This window comes from Halichoerus grypus, chromosome X (assembly GCF_964656455.1).
Source record: "Halichoerus grypus chromosome X, mHalGry1.hap1.1, whole genome shotgun sequence".
In the NCBI taxonomy this organism is placed as follows: domain Eukaryota; kingdom Metazoa; phylum Chordata; class Mammalia; order Carnivora; family Phocidae; genus Halichoerus; species Halichoerus grypus.
Window position 1 is genome coordinate 101,006,895 of NC_135727.1, and position 25,107 is coordinate 101,032,001.

General features: G+C 35.9%; 1 protein-coding gene across 1 annotated transcript in view; it reads right to left on the reverse strand.

Moving 5' to 3' along the window:
* Positions 1 to 25,107, reverse strand: part of CFAP47 (cilia and flagella associated protein 47) — a 495,766-nt gene that overhangs the window by 197,163 nt on the left and 273,496 nt on the right. Inside the window, exons 43-45 of the mRNA XM_078064042.1 lie at positions 19,996 to 20,107; positions 19,005 to 19,231; positions 11,734 to 11,908 (exon numbers count right to left, since the gene is read on the reverse strand). Coding sequence (XP_077920168.1) covers positions 11,734 to 11,908; positions 19,005 to 19,231; positions 19,996 to 20,107 — 514 coding nt within the window. The remainder of the gene's footprint in view (positions 1 to 11,733; positions 11,909 to 19,004; positions 19,232 to 19,995; positions 20,108 to 25,107) is intronic.

The window sequence follows — 25,107 nt, forward strand, 5'->3', positions numbered from 1 at the left end:
GAGTACTACAATTGCCCATAAACTTAAGAACAAAATTCTATTTCAGACACTGTCTTTCTACTGACTTTTATTTTAAAAAAAATGAAGTTTTTTCTGTTCACCAAAAAAAAAAAAAAATGATATAGCAACAACAAAGAAAATTGCAATTTTCTAAACTACATTAAGTACACTTACCTAACTACTTCCTTGATTTCTGAATTTCACTATACTAAAGTTCTGTGCATTAAATTTAATACACCTTAATTAAAATCACTTCTGAACCCCTGTGCATGAAAATATAAAATGAATTCATAAAATAAAATTGTACCTTCAATTTATTTTTCCAAAAAATAAGAAAAAAAAGTGACTATTATACCAGAACTTTCAAATATTAGAATAAAAATTGATCAACCAAGGAGATAAGAACATGTAATTATTTTCAATCAGGTATTATATGGATAGAAACAACTGATTTAAAAGAGAAATGGCTGAAAATTATAAACAGAGCTAACAATTATACACATCTAATATGTCAATCTAGTCACTAACAATTTGTAGACCATTTGAAACTGAAAACCAGATGCTGGGCCTTTTTTATTGAAACAGTGAAGTCAAAGTTTGGGTTAAGTTCTCATTTGGCTAGTCATATTTCTCCATACCACAATCACTGTCAACACATCTAACTAGCTTGTTATCCAAAGACGTAATACCCTGAGTCACAAGATTGAAAGAATAAGCCACGGAAAAGCGACAACCGATAATGAATATGTCACTCAGAATATGCCCCAAGGATGGCAAACACTAGGGACAATTTTCCACATCAAATTCTAAAAGACAAGGATCTTCTCTATTGTGGTCACTGCTGGATCTTGGGTGCCTTAACATTGCTTATCTATACACAGTAAGCTCTCAATAAATATTTGTTGAATAAAGTATCCCGTAATCTAGCAGCTTTGTTCCGAAGAGGCTAAAGATCATATGTTCTAGAGTGAATTATGCAATTATGTCACTATCTACTTGATTCTAGTTAAATTGCTTACCCTCTCTGTGTTTCAATTTCCTCAGCTATAAATGTGGAAGCTGGGCTAAATCAGTAGCTTTCAAATTATATTCATCAGAACCCCAGCCTCATGAGAATGTGCTTCATGAACCATTGCTGTGTTATAATAACAGGTCAGCGGAGGACAAGCAGACCAAGTTCTGAAGCATCTTCTCTGGTTTTGAACAGAGAAGCTTTCTATTTACCTGATTTAGATATTGGGTGTTTCATAATATTTCAACCTCCCTCCCTAAACAACTCTTGTTATTGTTAATATATTCTTAAATAATCAGTGGGTCAAGAAAAAATCTCGGGAAATTAGAAAATACTTTATGACTAATGAAAATAAAGATAAAACATACAGAAGCTTGCAGGATTAAGCTCAAGTAGTAATTTATAGCTGCAAATGCCTATAGGGAATTTTATAACTATAAATGCCTACAACAAAGAAGAAAAGTGATCTGAAATCAATACCCTAAACGTTCACTTTAAGACACTGGAGAAAGAAGAGCAACCTAAACTGAAAGAAAGTAGAATGAAAAAGAATAAAGATTAAAAGAGAAATTAATGAAATAGAGAAAACAACAGAGAAATCACTGAAACCAAAAGCTAGTTCTTTGAAAAGATCAACAAAATTGACAAACATTTAGCTAAATGGAACAAGAAAAAAAAAAGAAAATATTCAAATTATTAGAATCAGAAATGGAAGTAGGGACATTACTTCTGCCATACAGAAACAAAATGGAATGTAAGAAAATGGTATAAACAATTGTATGCCAAAAAATTACACATTTTAAGTGACACAAACCACTGAAACTGCCTCAAACAGAAAGAGACAATCTAAACGGATCTACATAACAAGTAAAGATACTGAATGAGTAACTAAAACTCTCCCAACAAAGAGAAGCCCATGGCCAGATGGCTTCACTGATGAATTATACCAAACACTTAAAAAAGAATCAACACCAATCCCTCTGAAATGCTTCAACAAAAATAAAAGAGAAAGGAACATTTCCTAACTCATTCTATAAGGCCAGTATTACCACACAGACATCATAAGAAAAACTGTAGACCCAAATTTCTTTTTTTTTTAAAAGATTTTATTTATTTATTTGAGAGAGAGAGAATGAGAGACAGAGAGCAAGAGATAGAAGAGGGTCAGAAGGAGACGCAGACCCCCTGCTGAGCAGGGAGCCCAATGCGGAACTCGATCCCGGGACTCCAGGATCATGACCTGAGCCGAAGGCAGTCGCTTAACCAACTGAGCCACCCAGGCACCCTAGACCCAAATTTCTTATGAATATCAAAGCAAAAACCAATGAAAGGCTAGCAAATAGAATTCGGCAACATATAGAAGAATTATCGGCAACATATAGAAGATGTGCTAGGGATGCCATAACAAAATACGAAAGACTAGGTATCTTATAAACAACACATTTATTTATCACAATTCTGGAGACTGAAAGTCTAAGAATGAGGTACCAGAAGAGTCAGGTGAGGACCCTCTTCTGGGTTTCAGATTTCTCTTTGTATCCTCACATAACAGATAGGGTGAACTAGCTCTCTGGGACAACTTTTACAAGGATACTAAACCCATTCATGAGGGCTGTGTCCTCATGACCCAATCACCTCCCAAAGGCCATACCTCCTAATTACCATCACCTTGGCCATTAGGTTTTCAACATATGAATTCTGAGGAGCCCAAAACATTCAAACCATGATATTTATCACAGGGATGCAAGGTTGGCTTAACATCCAAAAATCAATGAATACAATATGCTATAACAATAGAGTAAAAGAAACAAAATCTACATGTTTATCCCAATTATGCAGAAAAATAATTTGAAAAAATACAATGCACTTTCATGAGAAAAACACTCAACAAACTAGGAAGAGATGGGAACTTCCTCAACCTCATAGAGGGCACCTATAAAATACCTACAGCTATCATGATGCTTAATGATTAAAGACTGGATTCTTTCTCCATACATTCAAGAAGAAAAGAATGTCCCCTCTTATTGCTTCTATTTAACATTCTACTGGAGGTATTAACCAGATCAATTAGGTAAGAAAAAGAAATATAACCAATCCATTTCAGAAGGGAAGATGTAAGACTATCTCTTTATGCATATAATATTATATTGTATATAGAAAATCCTAAGGAATCCAATAAAACAGAATTTAAAAAATTGATCCATCAAGGTTACATGATACAATTTTAATATACAGCTATCAGTTGTATTTTTATACATTTGCGATGAATAATCCAAAAATGAAATTAAGAAAACAATTCCATTGGTAATATCATGAAAAAGATTAAAATATTTAGGAATATATTTAACAAAAGAAGTACAAAACTTATACTCTTAAAACTACAAAACACTGTTGAAAGAAATTAAGGAATATCTAATGAAATGGAAAAATATTTTATGGTCATGAATCAAAAGACTTAATATTGTTAAGATGACAATCCTTGGGGCGCCTGGGTGGCTCAGATGGTTAAGCATCTGCCTTCGGCTCAGGCCATGATCCCAGGGTCCTGGAATCGAGCCCCACATCGGGCTCCTGGCTCAGCAGGGAGCCTGCTTCTCCTTCTCCCTCTGCCTCTCTCCCTGCTCATGCTCTCTCTCTCGTATCTCTGTGTCTCAAATGAATAAATAAAATCTTAAAAAGAAAAAAAAAGATGACAATCCTCTCCAAATTGATTTATAAATTCAATGCAATACCTATCAGGCGGCCAGTTGGCTTGCTTGCAGAAACTGGCAAGTTAATTCTAAAATCTGTGTGGAATTGTGAGAATATCAGAACAGCCAAACAATCTGGTTAAAAAAGAGCAATGTAGTCGGACTCACACTTTCTGATTTCAAAACCTACTACAAAGCAATAGTAATCAGAAAAATGTGATACTGGCCTAACGAAAGACATATAGATCTATGGGATAAAATAGAAAACCCAGAAATAAACCACGTTATTTATGGTCAACTGGTTTTCAACAAGGGTGTCAAGATACATTAATGCAGAAAGATTAGTATTTTCTTTTTTTTTAAAGACCCATTTATTTATGGGGCACCAGAGTGGCTCAGTCGGTTGAGCATCTGCCTTCAGCTCAGGTTGTGATCCCAGGGTCCTGGGATCGAACCCCGCATCAGGCTCCCTGGTCAGTGGAGAGCCTGCTTCTCCCTCTCCCTGTGCTGCTACCCCTGCTTGTGCTCTCTCTCTCTTAAAAAAAAAAAGACCCATTTATTAAGAGAGAGAGAGAGCACAAGCAAGTGAGGGGAGGGGCAGAGGGAGAATGAGAGGGGAAGCTGACCCCACTGAGCGCTGAGCCTGATGAGATGTGGTGCTGGATCTCACAACCCTGAGATCACAACCTGAGCCAAAACCAAGAGTCGAATGCTCAATTGACTAAGCCACTCAGGCACCCCAAAAGAACAGTATTTTCAACAAATGGTTCCAAGACCACTGGGACAGCCACATTCAAAAGAATGAAGTTAGACCCTTACCTCAAACAATATACAAATATTAACTCAAAATGGACCTAAATGTAAGGACTAAAGCTATAAAATTCTGAGAAGAAAATAGAGCTAAATTTTCATGTCCTCAAATTTGGCAATGGACTCTGAAATATGATAACAAAAGCAAGAAACACAATCAACAACAAAAATAGATCAATTAAACTTCATTAAAATTAAGAACTGTGCTTCAAAGGACAGTCTCAAGAGAGTGAAAGGACAACCCACAGAATGGAAGAAAATATTTGCAAATCAAGTATCTGATAAAGTATTGTATCTCAAATATAGATAGAACACTTGTAAATCAAGAAGAAAAAGACAACTTAAAAAATGGGTAAAAGATCTGAATAGACATTTATACAAATGATCCATAAATAGCCAATAAGTACATGGAAAGAAGCTCAACATGCTGAGGCACCAGGGAAATGCAAATCAAAAGCACATAAGATACCATTTCTACCCACTAGGATCACTAAAATTAAAAAGTCAGATAATAAGGAGTGTTGCTGATGATGCGGGGATACTGGAACCCTCACACACTGCTGGTAAAATGTAAAATGGTATAGCCACTTTGGAAAACAGTCTGGCAGTTCCTCAAATGTTTAAACATAGTTACCATGTGACCCAACAGTTCTACTTACAGCTATATATACACACCGAAGAAAAGTGAAAACATATGTTCACCCAAAAATTTGCACAAAAATGTTTACAGCAGCATTATTCATGGTAGGGAAAAGGTAGAAGCAACCCAAATGTTCATCAACTGATCAGTGGAAAAACCAAATGTGTTAGTCATACAATGGAATATTCGGCCATTAGAAGGAATGAAGTATGGATACATGATATAACATGGATGAACTATGAAAACATTATGCTAAGTGAGAGAAGCCAGTCATAAAATACCACATATGACATGATTTCTTTAATATGAAATCTCCAGAATAGGTAAATCTATGTAGAGAGAAAAATTAATGATTGCTTAGGGCTGGGGAGAGGGGTAGATGAGAGGGAGTTGATAGCTAAAGGATACTGAGTTCCCTTTTGAGGTGATATAAATGCTTTAAAATTGACTGTGGTAATGGTTACTTGTATCTATGTAATATATTGAAAACCACTGAATTATACACTTTAAATAAACTGGTGAACTGTATGGTATGTGAATATCTTAATAAAGTTATTAAAAATGAAATACATAAATAAATAGAAGAATAAAGCTTTAAGCGTGAGTATAGATAAATATCCTTTTATTTTTTGCTTGATGTAAATTCAGATTTATATCAGGTATTTATAAGATAAGTATTGTCTTTTATGATTATAATTACAAGTCTTCTTGAAAGGTAGACTATAACAGAAACTATTACATTTATAATTAAATTTAAACTTAAAGATCTCAGATAGAGAATATGTTCTTTACTTTTCCTGGTTTTTGTTCTTCTTGATCTTGTGAGATTTAAATGTAGTATATGGATTACTAATTTCCTTCTGGAATTTAATAACATTCTTTTATACACTGTATTTGGACTTGATGGTTTACAATTGTAGCAATCCTATATGAAAAATACATTTGAATTATATTTCTAAGTGAATTAAGGAACTTTTTTTTTATTATGATTTTTTTAATTGTTTTATTGTTATGTTAATCCCCATACATAACATCATTAGTTTTAGATGTAGTGTTCCATGATTCATTGTTTGTGCATAACACCCAGTGCTCCATGCAGAACATGCCCTCCTCAATACCCATCACCAGGCTAACCCATCCTCCCATCCCCCTCCCCTCTAGAACCCTCAGTTTGTTTCTCAGAGTCCATCGTCTCTCATGGTTCGTCTACCCCTGAATTAAGGAACTTCTATTTCAAAAAGCTTTTGTAAATTTAAAAGGAGTTTAAGAAAAAAAGTGTAACAAATATATCACCACAAGTTTATAGCTCTTTTGAGAAAAATGAACAGCACATTTCTAAGATTAGGTGATTTGGTGATGTGGACAATAAAGTATAGTGGATTGTTTCAATTTAACTCAGTTTAATCATTAAACCTAACATTTTAATTGGTACTCTGTTAAATGAAATTACTTTTTTTCTATTTGAAATGCATTTGTGGCTATTTGATGTAACTTGGAGATGTAGGGTTTATTTGTCAAAAACAGTTAATAAATTTTAAGCAGGAATTTTGATTTTTATTGCAACAATTCTGCAGTCTTATTTTCATACTGAAGGATAATTTAGCTATTAAAATAATATATTTAATCCTTATAAAGTGGATAGAAACACATATAGTGTTAGTTATAAATAATAAATTTTTAGTATAGTTTATAAGCATATTACATATTAAACTGCTGTCATGGAAAGATTTAGTGAATATTTGTCACCTATTAGACCGCTAATTATTAGCAAATGTTAGAAAATTCAGAAAATTGGATTCAAATGGGAGAAGGTACAGGAGAACAGTGTTCCTACAATATGCACTTCCAATATGTCTGCCACATATCCCTTGAGAGAGAACAAGAAATTGGGTCAATGTAAAATACTAGAAACTGAAGAGATAACCTTAGAAATGAAGGTTTTGAGCTCTGTGTAAGTGATCAGCAAAACCAGCCTAGAGCATTTTGTTTGAGTGTTCTTGTACATATTTTTCACGGAGGGCACAAAACACACAGGACCCTCTATATTAGGGAGGTAATAAGTGTTCCTGGATCCACTGGAGATTTCCTGTTTACCTATACCCTTTTAAGGTCCATAAAACTCTTCCTGTCCATAAATTTCAACATCCCCAGAGCCACAAGTAGATGAGAGTTTAAGTCAAGACCTACAACCAGGTAAAAGTCTAGGTTTTATGAGGCCTGAGGCTTTTAAAATATAGGGACCTTCTTCAAGAGAAAGAACATAAAATTGCAAATATAAAACTAGACAGAGACTAAGAAGGGGGGATCAAAAAAGTGAAAAATCATAAAAGTTATGTCTTTGGTAGTATAGTAAATCTGCCTCTGAAATCACTAAATGTTTCAGTAATATTTCATGGTCAGATTTAATAGCTCTAGTGCCTAGAGGTGAAGTACTTTAAGGGAGACAAGACTAGAGTATAATTAATAGCCAACATTTATTAGGTATATCATATAGCATTTAAATTCTTAACATATGTCATCTCATTAAATCTGCACCTCATTGAGAAGAAATAGATGTGATTACTTTTTCCATTTGTGAGGTACTGATGAAGACCTGAATCATTAACAGTGGGAGTAGAGAAGAAAAGGAAATAAATTACAGAAAATTTAAAACTACAAGATGAATTGTAGGTATGAGCTCAAAAGAGAGAAGCTTCAAGCAGTATGCCCAGATTTCTAATAGAAGAGACAGGGTGGATATATGTCCCACCATATGAAAAGATAAAGATTATATGCTAAGGAACAAATCAATGGAGAATAATAATAATACATTCATTTTGAATCTGAGGGATAAATCTCTCTATTTGTGTATCTATTTGCATACACACACACACACACACACACACACACATAGGTAGGCATGTCAAATGCCTCTGAATATCTAAGTTGAAAATAGAAGGAAAAGGGTGGGAATAAAGATAAACATTAGGGATATTAATGGTAGTTTTAACTATAGGAGTGTACAGAATCTCCTATAGGATACATTAAAAGTAATAATAGCCCCAGTAAGACAAGTAGAACCTTGAAGATTACCATATTGTTGGAGTAAACAGAATAACTCACGAAAGGATTAAGAAGAAATCTTATCAAGGGGATGGAGAAGAAATGCAGGGAATAAGGATATATAGCCTTATCTCAAATATCTAGAATTCTGAGTAGATGCCTAATCATCCAGGTCATATGCAATAGAGATCCAATAAGATGAAGACTGAGAATGGTCCATTGGATTTGGCAATTAGAAAGCAACTAGCCATTTTACTACAGTGGTAGAGCAAAAGCCAGATTTGAGAGGTTGAGAACTAGTCATGCAAGAATAGAAACTACAAATGAAGATAGCCCTACTCAGAAGTATGTTTGTCATGGGAAAGGTATGAATGTCTTTAGTTTTTGAAGCTTGAGAAAGTTTGAGAGCCAAAAGTGAAGTAACTACTCTCAAAGAAGAAGGAGCTCTGATAAATGATGGAAGAGCCCAAGAACAGGTTATCTGGCATAAGTTAAAAGATGCACACAGCAAGGTTGATAGAGTAGATTCCTATTATTTGGAGACTGAGGGGGAGGTGGTAAGGGGGTTAAGGAAGAGTGTGTGCTCATGTAGCCCCCTTTCCTCCATGACAGAGGTGACAAAGTTATTTGTCCAGTGGAGGTTGGAGATGGGAAAAAACTGGAGTAAAGAGGATGTTTGAGAAGGCCAGAAACTGTGTGGAAAGGTCATGCAAGAGTCCATGGATAAGCAAGATGCCCAGATGGGATCTGAGACAGAGTATCTATTGGGAGAATTAAATGAGAAAAACTATAAAACCAACTGTCACAGTGCTTTGCATATTGTTGGTGCTCAAAAAATATTAGACCTACTCCAGTCCACTAACAACAAAGGAGTCACAGGATCTTTGAGACCTACGAGGTGGGACAAGTAATGTCTTTCCCATGGGAAAATGTTGTCATGTGTGTACATCCGTGGCGTCTGTGGAGATGGATGCACCTACTTGTGTGCACTCGCACTTTCTCTACAGCTCCATCTCCTTCAGTTGAAAGCATTATAAGGTTAAAAGGTGGGATGGGAAAAATAATACCTTCCTAAATCATGGAGCTAAAATAAACACGGATTTAAGTAGATTATTTTAAGTAATTACAATAATAGCTATTGTTAACCAGAAATGTGGAAGTTTCATTAGGAATTTCAAAAAGGTAAAGACTGATCGGCAGCATTAATATGAATGGGCAGAAGACGGCCACTTCTCAATACCTCAAAACTAGTGCCTTCTGATGACATTAGAACTTCAAGAGATTATAAAAATGACCCACCTCCACCCCTTTCCTGCAATTAGCAGGAACACTGGGCTATCTCTACTTCTCCAGATAAATACTTGTCATTTCTTTCTCCATGCCACCTATAGAAAAAAGGAAAGGAAAAGAAAGAAAAGAAAAGAAAAGAAAAGAAAAAAAAAAGATTTAGGAGTACCTGGCTGGCTCGGTTGGTAGAGCATGTGACTCGTGATCTCGGGGTTGTGAGTTTGGCCCCACACTGGGAATAGCGATTACTTAAAAAAATAAAATCTTAAAAAAAAAAAAAAAAACAAGATTTCTTTCTATATTACTGTATTGAATGCTAGGAATTTGTTGGTTCTCTTCAGAGTGGCTTATATCACAAAGATAAGCTTTTTTTCCCCCACAAAGATGAGCTTCTTAAATGCTTAACTCTACAATTCTTGGTCTCAAATTCCAATAGAATGTTATTTATTAAACTTAAAAAGCATATGTTCCTTTCCTTTTCATTAATGAAGTCCACTGCTTAACAATAGAATGTACACTGCACTGTTTAGGCTATGTATTTTATTTGACCCGCTATGATCCTGAATTAGAATATTCTGTTTTTGTAAACTTAATTTTTTTAAATGTATGCTGAAGGAAGTGGAAACAGAAACCTGGGCTGCAAGCTTCTTCTATAAAGTCAACTGCATAGAAAATCAAGTTAGACAGGAACCATGATATGCAAATTGTATTTTAAAGCTTTTGTGCATGATCTTTTAAAATTTACAGCTCTATTTTTCTTAATTCTCACTATAATCTTCTTACTGAAATGGACAGCTCACAACTGATACAAAAGAAAAATATTAGCCTTTGAAAATTATCTCAGTGAAAGGCTTTTCAAAATAGATAACTTTATACTTATTCATAATTAAACAGCATCTTAAGATGCCAATTTTCATTGTTTTGCCCAAAGGAATTGATGTTCAAGAGTGTTGAGTGAATGGTTAAATAAGTGAATTGTTTGGACTGGGAATCCTAGTTGGGCTTATAATACACACAACTTTATCCAGTTATCTCAAAGGAGTTAAAAAATTATCATAATAAAATCTTCATTTAAAAATTTAATAGTACATTGAAAAGTTGTAGGTAACAAAGATTAAAAAAAAAAAAGACAACAACCTCACTTAAGAACTGTCACCAGCCTGATGGCTGATGAGTTAAATATACCCTCACAGTTGTTGGGTGGACTTAAGCTTTTTCTTTTTATTGTTTTGATTTTGAATGTTTAGATAGGACACCTACTCTCCAGTTTGTCCTAGGCTCCATCATCCTTCTTGCCTTAGACCAGAGCTAATTCATTAATCCTTGTTACATGCTTGGCCACTTAGAATTTGAATCTGGGATCTCAGATCTCCTAGGAAGGTAAAATGAACAGATTACCCTATAACCTTATCATTTGTAACCACTGTTTCTGATTTAGAAACATTATATAGTTAAAACAAAGCCTTAGGAAAAGAACAAAGGAAAATGTAACAAAACATAAATTAGCAACAATAAAAAGTAGGATCCATGACACTTGAGTTATGATACATTGTGGGAATAGCCCTAGTAAAGAAATTATAATCCTAATGTTATCTACCAGCTTGGAAAGAAGTGAAATGAAAACAAATTAATTTTGGATACTTTAAATTATTTTGTCACATTGTTTACATCCTATTGCTTATATTTGATAATGTATATTTATTAATATTCTATTAAATCTGGGTTAGTCCTTCCTAATTACAATCACAGAATAAAAGGGTACCAGGAGACCAAGAGTAAGTATTCAACTATTAAAGGCCCTAGTCCAGATCAAAGATAAATCACTCATAAATAACACACTGTCTCCTCTGATATGATCTTGCCACCAACAACCCTCCTATCCTTTAAAGTTAGCCTAAGCTTCAACTCCAGCACAGCTTCTGTAACCAATCTCACAGTCACAGCAAGACCTTACCTTTCTCAAAGAGCACTTACTGTCTTTATCAGACAACTACTCTTTAAGAAGGAGTAATAACAGGTCCGCAAATTTCAGTACCAGCAACTTAGCACTTAAATTTAGTACATAATTTAGATTATTATGCTATAGTATGTTGGTTATTTATAATGCAAAATATCCAATAATTGATATTTATGTACACTGAACTATCTCTTTAATTGTATTATGAACATCCTATTAGTAGAGATAATCTCTTTAAAATTTTAGTATTTCACAGAGCCTGGGACAGAGCGAGATATTGCAGTCCATGTGTTACCTGTTTTATTTGCAGGTTTAATTCCTTGAGACTGGGTCAATTTAGCTTGAGTTTCTGGAATCTGAGGAATGTAGATTTTCTTGGGCATTTCAAAATGTTTTGGAAGGCTCAGTTCTGCTGTGTATAAAATGGACTTAGGCTTCTTTAGCTTTGAGGTATTAAAGAGCATAGAAGTCTGCAAATAAACAGAGTAAAATTGGAATGTAATTCTCTTAGCCTTTACCTCCAAAACACACACACAAAAGCATCATGTATTTAGAGCCCACATTTGGGAAAAAATCCACCAAGGGATTGAATTTTTTCATTTCTTTCTTTCTTTTTTTTTTTTTTTAAGATTTTATTTATTTATTTGACAGAGAGAGACAGCGAGAGAGGGAACACAAGCAGGGGGAGTGGGAGAGGGAGAAGCAGGCTTCCTGCAGAGCAGGGAGCCCGATGCGGGGCTCGATCCCAGGACCCTGGGATCATGACCTGAGCCGAAGGCAGACGCTTAACGACTGAGCCACCCAGGCACCCCTGTTCATTTCTTTAGACACATTATTATTTGATTGGTGGAAGATAGCACTAACATGTTTTACAGAATCTGTGGAATCATCCTTTATTAACAGATGCTCAGTGTCCCATTCTCTAATCCTTTCAATGTTGAGGAATTCATTGCTTCAGGGAAAAACCAATTCCACTGGTGAATAGCATTGAGAAAGTGCTTCCCTCCTTCAGTTGATCCCCGTGTTCCTTAACATCTAACCCATCAGTTCTAGTTCTTATCAGAAGCACAGTTAGTCCGCTCTCTTTTCCTAATGACAATTTTGTAAATATATGTGTGCGTATGTGTGTGTGTACATATATAGATGTACAAAATTAGGTCCTGCCCTTCCACAGACATCCAAACATACCTTTTATTTTTTTTTAATTTCTTTTCTTCCTCCCCGCATCCCAAATATACCTTTTAAATAGGTTTGATATGTTTAGTCCCTTCAACCGCTACTTACATACTGTGGGTTACAACAACTCATCATCATGCAAATGCTCCTCAAGACACAATCTAGTTCAATATTGTCCTTCCTAAAATGGAACGCTGAAGAGAAAGCCAGTTCTCTAAGTGTGAACCAAGCAATGCAAAGCACAGAGGTAGGCAATCATTTATTTTTATCTGGATGCTCTATTGCTAACCACATAGTACAGCCCAATGGTTAGACCAAGCACTCTTGAAGGCAGACTGCCTGCATTTATAACCAACTCTAAGGAAGCCTGGCCAGGCTATTAACCAAAGCTACAAAGTCTTCATTTGTAAAATATGGGCAATAATAGTACACACTGCCTATCCAAGGTGTGAATATTTAAAGTGAAAACAAAATCCAGGTCCTTGGAGCATATTTTGATAAATGTTGGCTATTAGTATCATCATTGTCATCATCATCATCTTGATTGTGGTCATAGTATCATTACTCAACAAAAATAAATGTTAGTGCCATTAGCAATTTTCTCACTCACTGGGTTTGTTATCTACAAAATCCACAAGTATTTTTTTCCCACAAAGTAACATTTTTCAACTACTTTATTTTGGTAATTCAAATCATGTAAATTAAAAAACTTAAATTAATTCATTTACATTTATCATTGCTTGTATTTGGTTCATTTTTCTAGTCACTATGAACAAATTATCTATTCACATCAACAACCAGCTCTTTAACCTAAATGTATATCATCTGCCTTCTATATCTTCAAGTCATTAAGTCATGATATATTGACATAGACTCTCTTCTTGGCCAAACTCTAGTCAGGCTCCTCCAACCCCTCGTCTCAAGTAGGCCTCAACCTTGGCCTACAATAACTGCAGATTTTCAGCACAAATGATTTTGTCTACCCCCTTCACACACATGCACACACACATACACACACACTCTAAGAGACTTGAACAAATGCTGACTTAGTTTCTAACAGCTCAAGGCCATATCCCTAGGATGATCCCAGTTCCCTTTAAAGTGCCTACCTGAGAGAGCTCAATGCTACCAAGAGAATATACTGTTTGTTCCAGCCAAAACCCAGTGACAGGAAGATAGGCCCCCAAACCCCCTCTTATTAGAGCAGTTACTTTAGAAAGCTTGCTATTATAAATCCTTTCTCTCCCTTCCTTTCTTTCTTCCACCCCCACTCACTGCACCCTCCCCCTCTTTCTCTCTCCTTTTTAAGATGTAAGTTTTCTGCGACCCAGAACTGTCTTCTCAAGGACCTTAGAATGCAAACATTCAAGGAGATAATGATCCCAGCCAGGTAGGTACCTTGTTCTATCTTGCATCACTACCTCCAGTCATAAAGATCACAGAAGTTTGTTTCTCCTGCAGATAAGGATCAATTAACAAATCCAGATCACACTGACCAACCCCCTCCTACTTAAAAATGTCCACTTCCCAGATTCTGCTCATTATTATTAAGTTCCCAGCTCATTATCCCTCCTTACTTTCTCATCCTCCTTTTAAAACTCCCAGTTCCTCCTGTACAAATTTCAGTTTAGTTCATGATGGATCCTTCTCCCTGTTGCAACAGTTACTGAATAAAGTCTAGCCTTATGGCTGTAACTAGTATCCAGCTTTGTTTATCTTTGACAGTATCAATAGGATTACTTCATGATTTAGAGTGCACTTAAGTTATACAAATACAAAAAACATTTTCTTTACCCTTCTGAATCCTCACAAAGGAGATCTTTTAGGCTTCCTTTTTTAAACATATTAAATTTCAAAATTTCAATGATTTTTCTACCACTTATCCCAGAGTATATAGCATGGCTTTTAAAACATAAACTGGAAAAGCTAATAGAAAATAGAAGGAAACTACCCTGAAGTTCTGAATCTTTCCAGTATCACTGAGTATATCGTTAGAGTTGATTTATTAATCGTCAGAAGAATATGAATTCAATAAATGAGTGCTAAATGGTGAAGTGTCAGAAACTCATGCTCTTGAAAAAAGATCCTGTCTCTCACAGTATAAAGTAGATACATCATATTGCTATTACTCTATAAATATTTCAAAAATTCAAATTCCACACGGTTGTGTACCAAAAAAAAAAAAAACAAAACACCACATAATTAGTCAGATGTGTCACTTTTCTTTGGTAGAAAAGTGATTACATTTATTCAAATAGATTTAGTTCTAAACAGATTTATCTCAAGGATGATTTTAGATTTTTTTATGTAGTTATTTTACACTATAACTGAGCATTCTAGACTTTCATTTATTCCATTATACAATTTCATGGTAGTAGACGAAGAAGTGAACATATGATCTGGAGACTATGCAGGGGAAGGAAAAGAGTAATGGATGAGGGGGGCGCAAAAACCTGTGTCCATATCTTTTCTGTCACAAATCAGTGGTGTGATCCTAGGCTACCATCTTACCATTTTGGGGTCTTGGTTTGCAGGTCTGTAAGTCTAAGAGGTTGGACTATGTGTCTCTGAGTGTCTTTGATTTCTTGTCTCAGCTTTAAAATACAATGATGTCTCTACCATGATCTGGGCTGTAATTGCTACCCTATTGTTAAGGGCAACATAAGTCTTTTTATGCCTCAGTCATTTCATTTTTTGTATTACAAGTGTAATTCTACATTCTCTACATTTCTCCATGGGGTCATTGAAATAATCTGGAAAAATGCACATAAAAGCATATTGGACAAATGGTGTAAAATACTATATAGGAAGAGAGTACTTTTAAAATTAATCTTGTTTACTATTCTGCTGCAAAAATTATCAGCATTATTGGATTTCAAGAGTGCATTGATAATTGCCACTTGAAAAGAGCCCTTTATGATAGATGTATATGAGCACAATAAGATGCATCTGTGAGTTCTGATTTGCTGCAGCTGGTTTTCCTAAACTAGCACATTCAACCCTTCTACAGTTATTTTGTGCATTTGGAAAGTTTTTGCTGAAATCGAAAAATGTGTGATAGTCACAGAATTCAAAGAAAATAATAATCTTCAGGTAAAAAAACTTACAATTTCTAAATTTAGAGACTATTTAAAACATTTCAATTTTAATTTTAAAGAGGCCAAGGTTTTTTTTCATAAATTATGATGATGATAATTGTTTTTGTTGCTGTTATTTCCACCAACCAATCGAGAAGTACACACATACAGATACCCATCCTGCAAATGTGGGAGGTAAACAAGGATAAGTAAACAAGACGACTGTGACTGTGAAAAATCAGGCTATGAGGCAAGCTGGATAGACATGAAGACCTCAGGTTTAAAGTATTATTTGTTCGGGCACATGTTCAATTCAATTAAAACAGTGACAGAGCACCTGTCACACACAAGACAATAAGGGCTAAAAAACACACGACAAAGATTTTCCATTTCTAGGCATTCACAATTCTAGAGGAACAGGGAAATATAAAAATAAATATTATACAAAACATAATTTGGTAGATACAATAATAAACACAAAGAGTGTGCTGGGTTTTGGAGACAGTTAAAAGAAGAGTGAGAAAAACAGAAACTGTATATATGCATAAATAATAGAAAGTGGATCCATTGACAAAATCCATCTCCCTCCAGCATTTCTCATTTAAATAAAATGTTTTGATAAGAGGTAAGAATGAAGAAGATAAATTTTTAATTTTTTTAATATTTATTTATTTGAGAGAGAGAGAGAGCAGGGGGGAGGGGCAAAGGGAGAGGGAAAGAGAGAATCTCAAGCCGACTCCCCGCTGAGCATGGAGCCCGACGGGGGCTCGATCCCACGACCCTGAGATCATGACCTGAGCCGAAATCAAGAGTCTGACTGGCGCGAGCCAAGCTACTCATGCTGTTTGACAAAGTCCAAGTATGGGGGACGATCCTGAAAACAGGAGACTCCACAGCTGGCTCCTGCTATTCTCTTTCATTTTGTTTATGGCAATCTTTATAATTGTGGGAATATTTCTGGGCTGGCTCCTGCTATTCTTTTTCATTTTATTTATGGCAATCTTTATAATTGTGGGAATATTTCTGGGGTTTCATGATAAAGTGACTACTCACCTTAGTTACGCCTATCTAAGCAATCATAATGAAACTAATTCCACGAAGAATTAGTTTCTATAGAACAAAATAACAAGATGGTCACGCTCTGTCTAGCACCTTTCTCTTTGCGTACTGTGTTTTAGTTTTAGCGAAAGCCAATAAGCAGAAATCAGTAAAGGTCATGTTAATCATTACAAAGGAGAAATGAAAGAAGGCTATGGCTGTAATCCAGAAAATGATCTAAGATTTGGAAAAACAAAAATATCCTAACATATAAATAAAGTTCCTCCGAGGCTGTCGGGAGGAGATGCTTGCAACCTGACCCTGTGTCTGTGTCTCCTCATTCGCCGACGCCGTCCTTTCCTACGAGAGACCCACCCCGGCTGGAGCTGGACTCCGGCATCTGACGTTTAACCAACTGAGCTGCCCAGGTGCCCCTGAAGAAAATAAATTTAAAAGTAAAGAGAGAGAGACAGTGCACTATGATAGGGTTAAAGTTTGAAAAGGCCACATATCCAACATTTCTATTGTAATACTATACTCAAAGTTGAACAAAAACCTTCCCAAATTCATTGCTCCGTCACAGAAGTAAGCCTGTTGGTATGAGCTAAAGACAGCCCTCAGCTTCTTGAATGCATAGTGTAGATGGGTCAGTCCAGAGGGCATCAGAGCCTTGGGCCTTGATATTTTTGAACTAATCAGAACTTAAAGTCCAGGTCATCCATAAAATATCATCATTAAATGTTAGGGATCTGTGCATAGACTGTACTGATTCTAGCATTCTAACAAAAAAAGAAATCATCCCTACAATGCTGAGTATTTGTTGTAATATATGTAAGGTAATATATGAAGGTAAATCTCAAACAAGGATGAAAACATTTACCATTTGTTCCTACACTGATCAAAGATTTAGTGACTACCTTTGGCATAGCACACTTTTCTAGGCACTGGTGATATGAGAGTTAACTAAACAAATATCTCCTCACAAATTCCCTTGCTGGAGACAGACAATGAGTAAGCAAACAAATATATTCCTCTCAGGTGGTAAATGCTATCTATAGAGAAAGTTGAAGGAAATTTAGGATTCGGAAAGTGCCTGGTAGAGGTAAGCAATGCTTTTTAAAAAGTACATAAGATTTTTAAGAAGATACAAAAAATATAAGCATAACCTCACTGGTAGCATTCTAGCAGTCCTGAAGTAATTGAGGGAAGTAGCGTCTAATATCTAGGGAAAATTAACCACAGAAGTGCACGGGGCATGGCGAGCATGCATTGGGATTTTTAGATGAGCAAGGAGGCCTGTGCTGAGGGAGTGACATGAATGAATGGGCTTCAGTGGAGAAGGTAAGATCAGGGAAGAGATGGGACTGACCGGGGCGGGGGGGGGGGGGGGAAGGGGAGGACCGTCCTAAGGATGAGGACCATCCTAAGGATGTTGGGTTTTATTCTGAATGAGCTGAAAAGTCAACAGAGGAATCTGTGCAGGGGAGCAATGTGACCAGGTTTCCATTTTAAAAGAATCGCTTTGGTGGCTCTCTGGAGGCTAGACTGTACCTTACTTCATTTATACAATAGAGTTCAAGATATAATAATAGAGTCCATAGTAATAACAAGAACAATAATGCTGCACATATAGAGAGCACTTATTTATATGCCAGGTAAAGTGGTAAGCATTTTACGTAATTATCTCACTTAGCTTCCATCAATTACCAGTATCTTCAGATTAAAAATATAAAAATTGAAGATTGAGGATTTTGAAGCAACCAGCCCACAGTCACACAGGTAGACAGTGTCAGGGTCTGGATGCTCAGCCTGGTAGTCTGACCCCGGGGACGAGCCTCTTTGGATGCAAAGAATATCCTGGACAACTTTTAGAACATGTCCCTCCCCGCCCCCTTCCAGAGATTTGTATTTAATTATTCTAGAACGGGGTCTGGGTACTACTATTATTTTAAGTTCTCCAGGGCATTCTAACGTATAGTCAGAAGTGGAAGCAACCGTGAATTCAGCGGCTACACTGTAATGCCTAAATGTACTAGCATGCTAAGTTACCACTAATTTAGTTCCACTACTAAAATTAGCAGTCCTGCTAACATTAGGAGAACGCTTTGCTTCAGACTTTTTAATGAGGTAGATAGAAGAAAAGCTACTGAGCTGTCTTCCCGAGGAAAAGCAGCATTCGTCATTTTTCCATGTAAAAAGGTTACGATCAAGTGACAACTCTGCCTGATTCTACAACGCCAATCATTTCAGTGCATCATGTGTCCTGCATTCTCACCTCAATCTTGGTCAGCCCCAGGAGGGCGATGGCCACACGAACACTGCTGCTCTCCAGAGTGCCCGTGATCAACCGTCGCTCATACTCTATATCCGACATCTGCTGCTGGGCCGCCAAGGCCAAGGCCTTTTCCTTGGCTTCATTAGTCAGTGGCAACTTAAGGTCCACATCCAAGGTTTGATGGCGCTCACATTTCAAATACAGAACTGGATTTTCCTTACTCAACACTAGGGGAAGCAAAAAGATTCATGACTGCCAGGATCATTTATGCCCTCGACAACCTTATCCAGAATGCACTTGGAAGGTTTGAAACAGAAAACTGCAGTTGTGGCCTTCATTAACCAGAGTAACATGGGTAACTCATTTCCAGTAGCCCTAGTTCAGGAATTCAAGAGTAGGTCTTCAGGAATTAAAGTGATTTTGCTGGTATTCTCTAAGAAGAATGCTCAAAGAATGCTCAAAAGAACTCAAAGGGTTCTTTCGCAGAAATATCAACAGGTTCAAACATTAAGTGATCATTGTGCTATCAGCGATTAGAAGGTAAGGGAGGTAAAAATAAATGTAAAGACGTGTCAGGTGCTGGTAAGAGCTGTCATTTTCTTTCACTAACAACCTTACACTTCAGAATGAGGGTACAAGTTCAGGGTACAAGTTCAGTTAATATATTACAATATATAGAATTTGAGAGTAGAACTATTTCCAAATTATTTGGGCAACTGAAAATTTGCTGAGTAAATATTTTACATGCCAAATTTCAATATTCATCTGAAGAATGAAAAATAAGGATTTAAAAAAAAAATCACCATTGACATTTTCTTGTTAAACTGGGGCTGTATTCCATGGATGCTGACACAATAAAGTTAAAAGGGAGCCTTCCAAAAGCCTTCCAAGTTTTTATTGGAAAAACTTGCCAGGAGTACGCTTGCATGCATGGCTCTATGAAGAACAACCCCATCCTTCAACATTTTAAATGAAACAAAACATACTCTACCTTCCTCTGGCGAAGTGCTGTAGTCAAGTGGAGCTGAAGAATCCTTTGGGAGAAAGGAGGAAGGCAAGGGGATCATACCTTTTCCTTCCACAACGTAAATTAGTTCTCCAATCTAAAACACAACCACACAATAATATTAAATTCCAAAAGCTCAGAAAAAATTAGGATCTTTCTGCTATAAGAAAAAATCTGTACACTATAACAACATCCATGCAGTGTGCATTGCTAAGCAACTGTAAGCCTTAAGTGAGGAGTGAAAGGTAAGGCTGAAATCTAGCCCTCCCCCAGTGTGGGGGAAACTCTGTATGCAACCAGAGCAGGGAGGTGAATTAAGAAGGCCCCAGGATGGCCCTGAGGGCAGCTGATCTTTGTAGCTGTAAATATCCTTGGTAGACTGCTAACTTAAATCACATAAACAATCAAGAAAGAAAGAAATATTTTTTTCCTTCATTCTGTAATGTATTGTTGGAGAGGAGTGACATCACTTTTGCATGACGACTGAGTCCCCAGACGTCTATATTTTAAAATGCAGATTTTCAAAATGAGCATATGACGGACTGCAGATCTTTTAGAATAAGTAATTAGGCAAGAAATACAAAAGACTAAACAAAGAGAGTGAAAATTAAAGTGGGGTCAACGCAAGGGCAGCAACATGATATGGGGAAAGATTAACAGAGGTTGAAAGGCTTGGTTTCAATTCTGGTACTGCCATTTACTAGCTACTAAGCCTCAGGCAAGTTTAGTCAATCTCTGACTTTCAGTTTTGGCCTCTGTAAAACAGGATGATCAAAAAAATAAGTTTATTTTAGAAATCTAGAGATTAAATGAAAAGGAAGGGGAGAGAGGGAGTCTTAAAAGACATAAGATCCCAATGGATGAATATTTAGATCTTGATTCTGAAGGGAAGCAGAAAATGTCACCCCAGAATATGTTGCTTTGGTATTCTGATAATTTTGAGTTGTAGGCACTTGAAAGACAGCAAATGCAAGGAGAGGCTTTCTTTGAACTTGCCTTATCTGCCTAAAGACAGACCCCCCAAAAGAAACTCATGTATCATAAATTCCCTCCCTGAGGATTTCATCAACCAAGGACTGACTCATCAGAAGAGACTAGAAGTTGACACTGTACACCGACAAACTCTGTCACAAAGTATCATGTCTCCCATCTATTCTTCTATGAGTCCATTCATCTTTCCTAAAAAATCATTTATTCTCCTCTAAGTGACCAACGTCCCTTTCTCCCTTTTCCCTATTAAGATGGCATTTAAGCCTGAATTCTAAGTCAATTTGAGGAGTTACTCATTTTTCCTTGGGTACCTCTCATGTATATAGGAAGTATACATGTTAATAAATGTGTTTTTTTCATGTTAATCTGTCTTTTATTACAGGAGTCTCAGCCAGTAATTCAGAAGGGTAGAGGAAAAACTATTTTTCCTCCTCTACAATTCAAACAAAGACACTTAAAAGGAAATGACAGAAAAAACGTACAGACAATCATGAGACAATCAGGGAAATACAAACAATGCCTGGTTGTTTGATGCTACAAAAAAATTTTACAATATTTTTAGTAATAACAGTATCATGATTATGTTAAAAAACCGAAGTCTTTTTGTTGTAGAGATGCTTACTAAATTATTTGTGGATAAAATTATGTGATGATTGAGAGTTGCTTCATTATAATGATGAAATAATTTTGGCCATGCACTGTTGAAGCTGGGAGAAGGATACAGGGGGGATATATTGCAGTTTTATTTCTAGAAGTGTATTTTATATTTTTCATAATAAAGTCTTTTTTAAAAAAATGCTTACATCTTTAGAAGTAGAATGATAATAAAGATGTGGTGAGGACTAAATGAGGTAACACATATCAGGAACCTAACCCTTTGCCTGGCACTTACCAGGCACATAAGATATCCATCTAAATGGAGAGGGACCATCTGTTGAGAGCAGGGCTTCCCAAACATTCGTGACATATAAATCACCTAAAGATATTGTGAAAATGCAGGTCTGACTCCAGAAATCTGGAGTAGGGCCAAGACTTGAGAGGATCAATGAAAATGAGCATTGGCAAATTTAGGGCTAAGCCATACAATGGAGAATCTTCTGCCAGAATGACCTTGTGACAGGCATGCATCTAAGTACTAGGAAAGCAAAAGGAAACAAACTTAGCTTCCAAGCTGGGACTCTACTAGTTTGAACTGTCCCACCATCTTAGAACAATATTAACTATATGTTTGAGAGACTATTCCAGAGGCAGCACACATAAATGATATAAAAGGAAATTGCATAATAAAAATACATATTCCAAGATATTGTAGATATCCTAGATAACATGTGAAATGGCAAAAACTGAAAATTAATCTGGAAACAATATAAGAATAATCAATTTCTGATCGTGAGGTCAATTTATTTATAGCTTCACTATCCCTCCCTGTCTGAGATTTGTTTACAATAAAATTAACTGTCATCTACTCTCATATGATAATGTTCCATAGAATTTTATTAATTATGACTCACAATTACCTTCAGTTCATGCTGAAAAAAGAAATATGGAAAACGTTGAATGTTTTGAATTGTTTAGCATTTAATTCCATGCACTCTGGTAATAAACAGTACATTATAGAAAACTTTCATATAGTAATTTTTCCTAAGCAACCTGGTACTTTGCAAACATAAATCCAAGCTACCCATCTGAAATGGGTTTTCTGTGTGTGCATGGTTTACTACAAATACACCTGAGTGATTAATACTAATGACATGAAATTTTCAATGATAATCGAAGTACAAAGACTCAACAGAGACCAGAGAAAACAATATATTAAATTTTACTTTTACCTTTTTCTCATTTTAATTTTTATCTAAAAAATCAGTTGTTTAACCCAAAATATAATATTCATAAGAAATTAGACTCAGTGAGTATAGGGTTACCAAAGTGCATGTTTTCTTAAATGTGTGCCTGATCTATAGCTTGTCTTCTCAATGAAAATGAATACTAACTCATGGAAGTTGATACAAAGGGAGCAAACTGCTATTTGCCAGAATATTTCCCTTAAATATACATTATAAAAAGCCTCCTAACCATAGATTAGCCAACTAAAATATCAGTAACTAAAACTCCATTCGACTCCATTTAATTCCACATCTTACACAGATGACATATTATCGTTTCCCAAAAAATTATTTTGTCTAACTTGTTCACTTTCAGTGTTCTTTTTTTATTAAAAAGAAACAATCGAAAAAAAATGCCTGTGTCAGAAAATTGTTCAGGAAAATCAACTGTGGTATCATCTAATTATTTCCCTCTACTTTTCTTGCAATAAAATCAGACCAGGAAAGGAATACAAATGCAGTAAAGAACTCCCTTAAAGCAGAGAAGTCCCTTACATTCCAAGTCTGGAGGCCATGACAAGGGAAATGAGATTATCTGACACATAACAGACACTTGTCAATGTGAGCTATTCTAACAGTCTATTAAATTTCCTTTCTGCCCTTAATTTCATATTTTACAGTCAGGATGTTTACTTGGATTTTTATTATATTTTCCAGAAAGATGCCAAAGCCCATAGCCCATTGTCCATTGTAAGAAACCCTCACAAAAGATATTTTGTTCTTCCTGTGTATCTAGTTAAATGCAGTCGTCAAATAACACAGTTGCACGCAAATTTACAAGACCAGCTGTTAATGACCCAGAAATAAGGAACACAAACAATGAATTGGCAGAAAAGTTTTAATCCCCAGCTCTGCTACTAATGAGCTGGGTAACCTTGGACATGTCATGGATGACCTCCAGACACAAACAACCTTAATCTTAAAAAAAAAAAAAAAAAGCATTTTAGACAGAAAATCCCTATGTTGTTTCATAGGTCTTAAAATTCTACTTATTCTCTAATCTTGGGCCTAGATTTTGCTATGTTTTGTAATTTATTTGTTTGAACTGGCTGAACAATATTATATTACTTTGATGGCTAAACAGGTATGTGAGAGCTAAGCTAAAATTCTAAAATGTTAAATTCCATACACTAGAGAGAGATCATTAATCACTGTAGGTGGCTATTTGGCATTGCCATAATTATAATGTGAAACTGACCAGTAAGAATAATCACTGTTCTTTTAAAATATGATCTTTCATAGAATGAGTGTTCCAGGAGACTCGGTAAGGGTGAAAGGAAAATGTGTAAAGAGATTTGTATGCTTGCACTAAAAAGTTCAACTTTCTTCACACAATCTTTTTTTCTTAAGATTTATTTATTTTAGAGAGAGAGAGAGCAGGGTGAAGGGCAGAGAGAGAGAGAGAGAGAGAGAATCCTAAAGCAGACTCCCTGCTGAGCAGGGAGCTGGATGCCAGGGCTTGATCCCAGGACCCTGAGATCATTATGTGAGCAGAAATCAAGAGTCGGCTGCGTAACTGACTGAGCCACCCAGGTGCCCCTAACACAGTCTTAATTGCATGCCTGAGAAATTATTCCACAGACATTTTGAGAAAGCAACATATATTTAAATACCATAAAATATTAATTACTTAATAAAAATATATGGCATATTGTAGGAAAACATCTCGTCAAATAACAGAAAGCTTGGCCTAGAATTTAGAAGTTACTGTGGCAATGATATTGACAATCTCTCTTTGTCTTTATCACTGTATTTCTCAGAACAGTTTCTATTCAATTTTTTGCCATCAATTTGCTCTGCACGTAAATGAAAATTTGCTTCAAGTGTGAACATCATGCAAACTGCCATTAAGATTGATCTTTATATCAATATTCATCTTTGCGGTTCTCTCTTGTCCCCTTGCTCCTTCCCCCAAATCCAACATCATCTCCTCTTCTTTCACCACTACTTCTCACATGCTTCTCTCTGTCTTTACCACTGGTATGCAAAAAGCAGAAGGCAGTAGAGAATGGAGATGTGTGGAGTAGTATAATAGATTGCAAGAGTCTCTGAGCCAGTCTCTTGGTCTCCAGCTTCCTTCTCCAACTCTTAATCTATTCTCTGTTTTGGCTCCAGAGATGCTTTCTAAAACAAAGATGACATCAGGTCATGCTTATGCTCAATATCTTCCTGCTTTAAATAACAATAATTACCTTAATATAATAAAGTTATTCAACTAAAAATT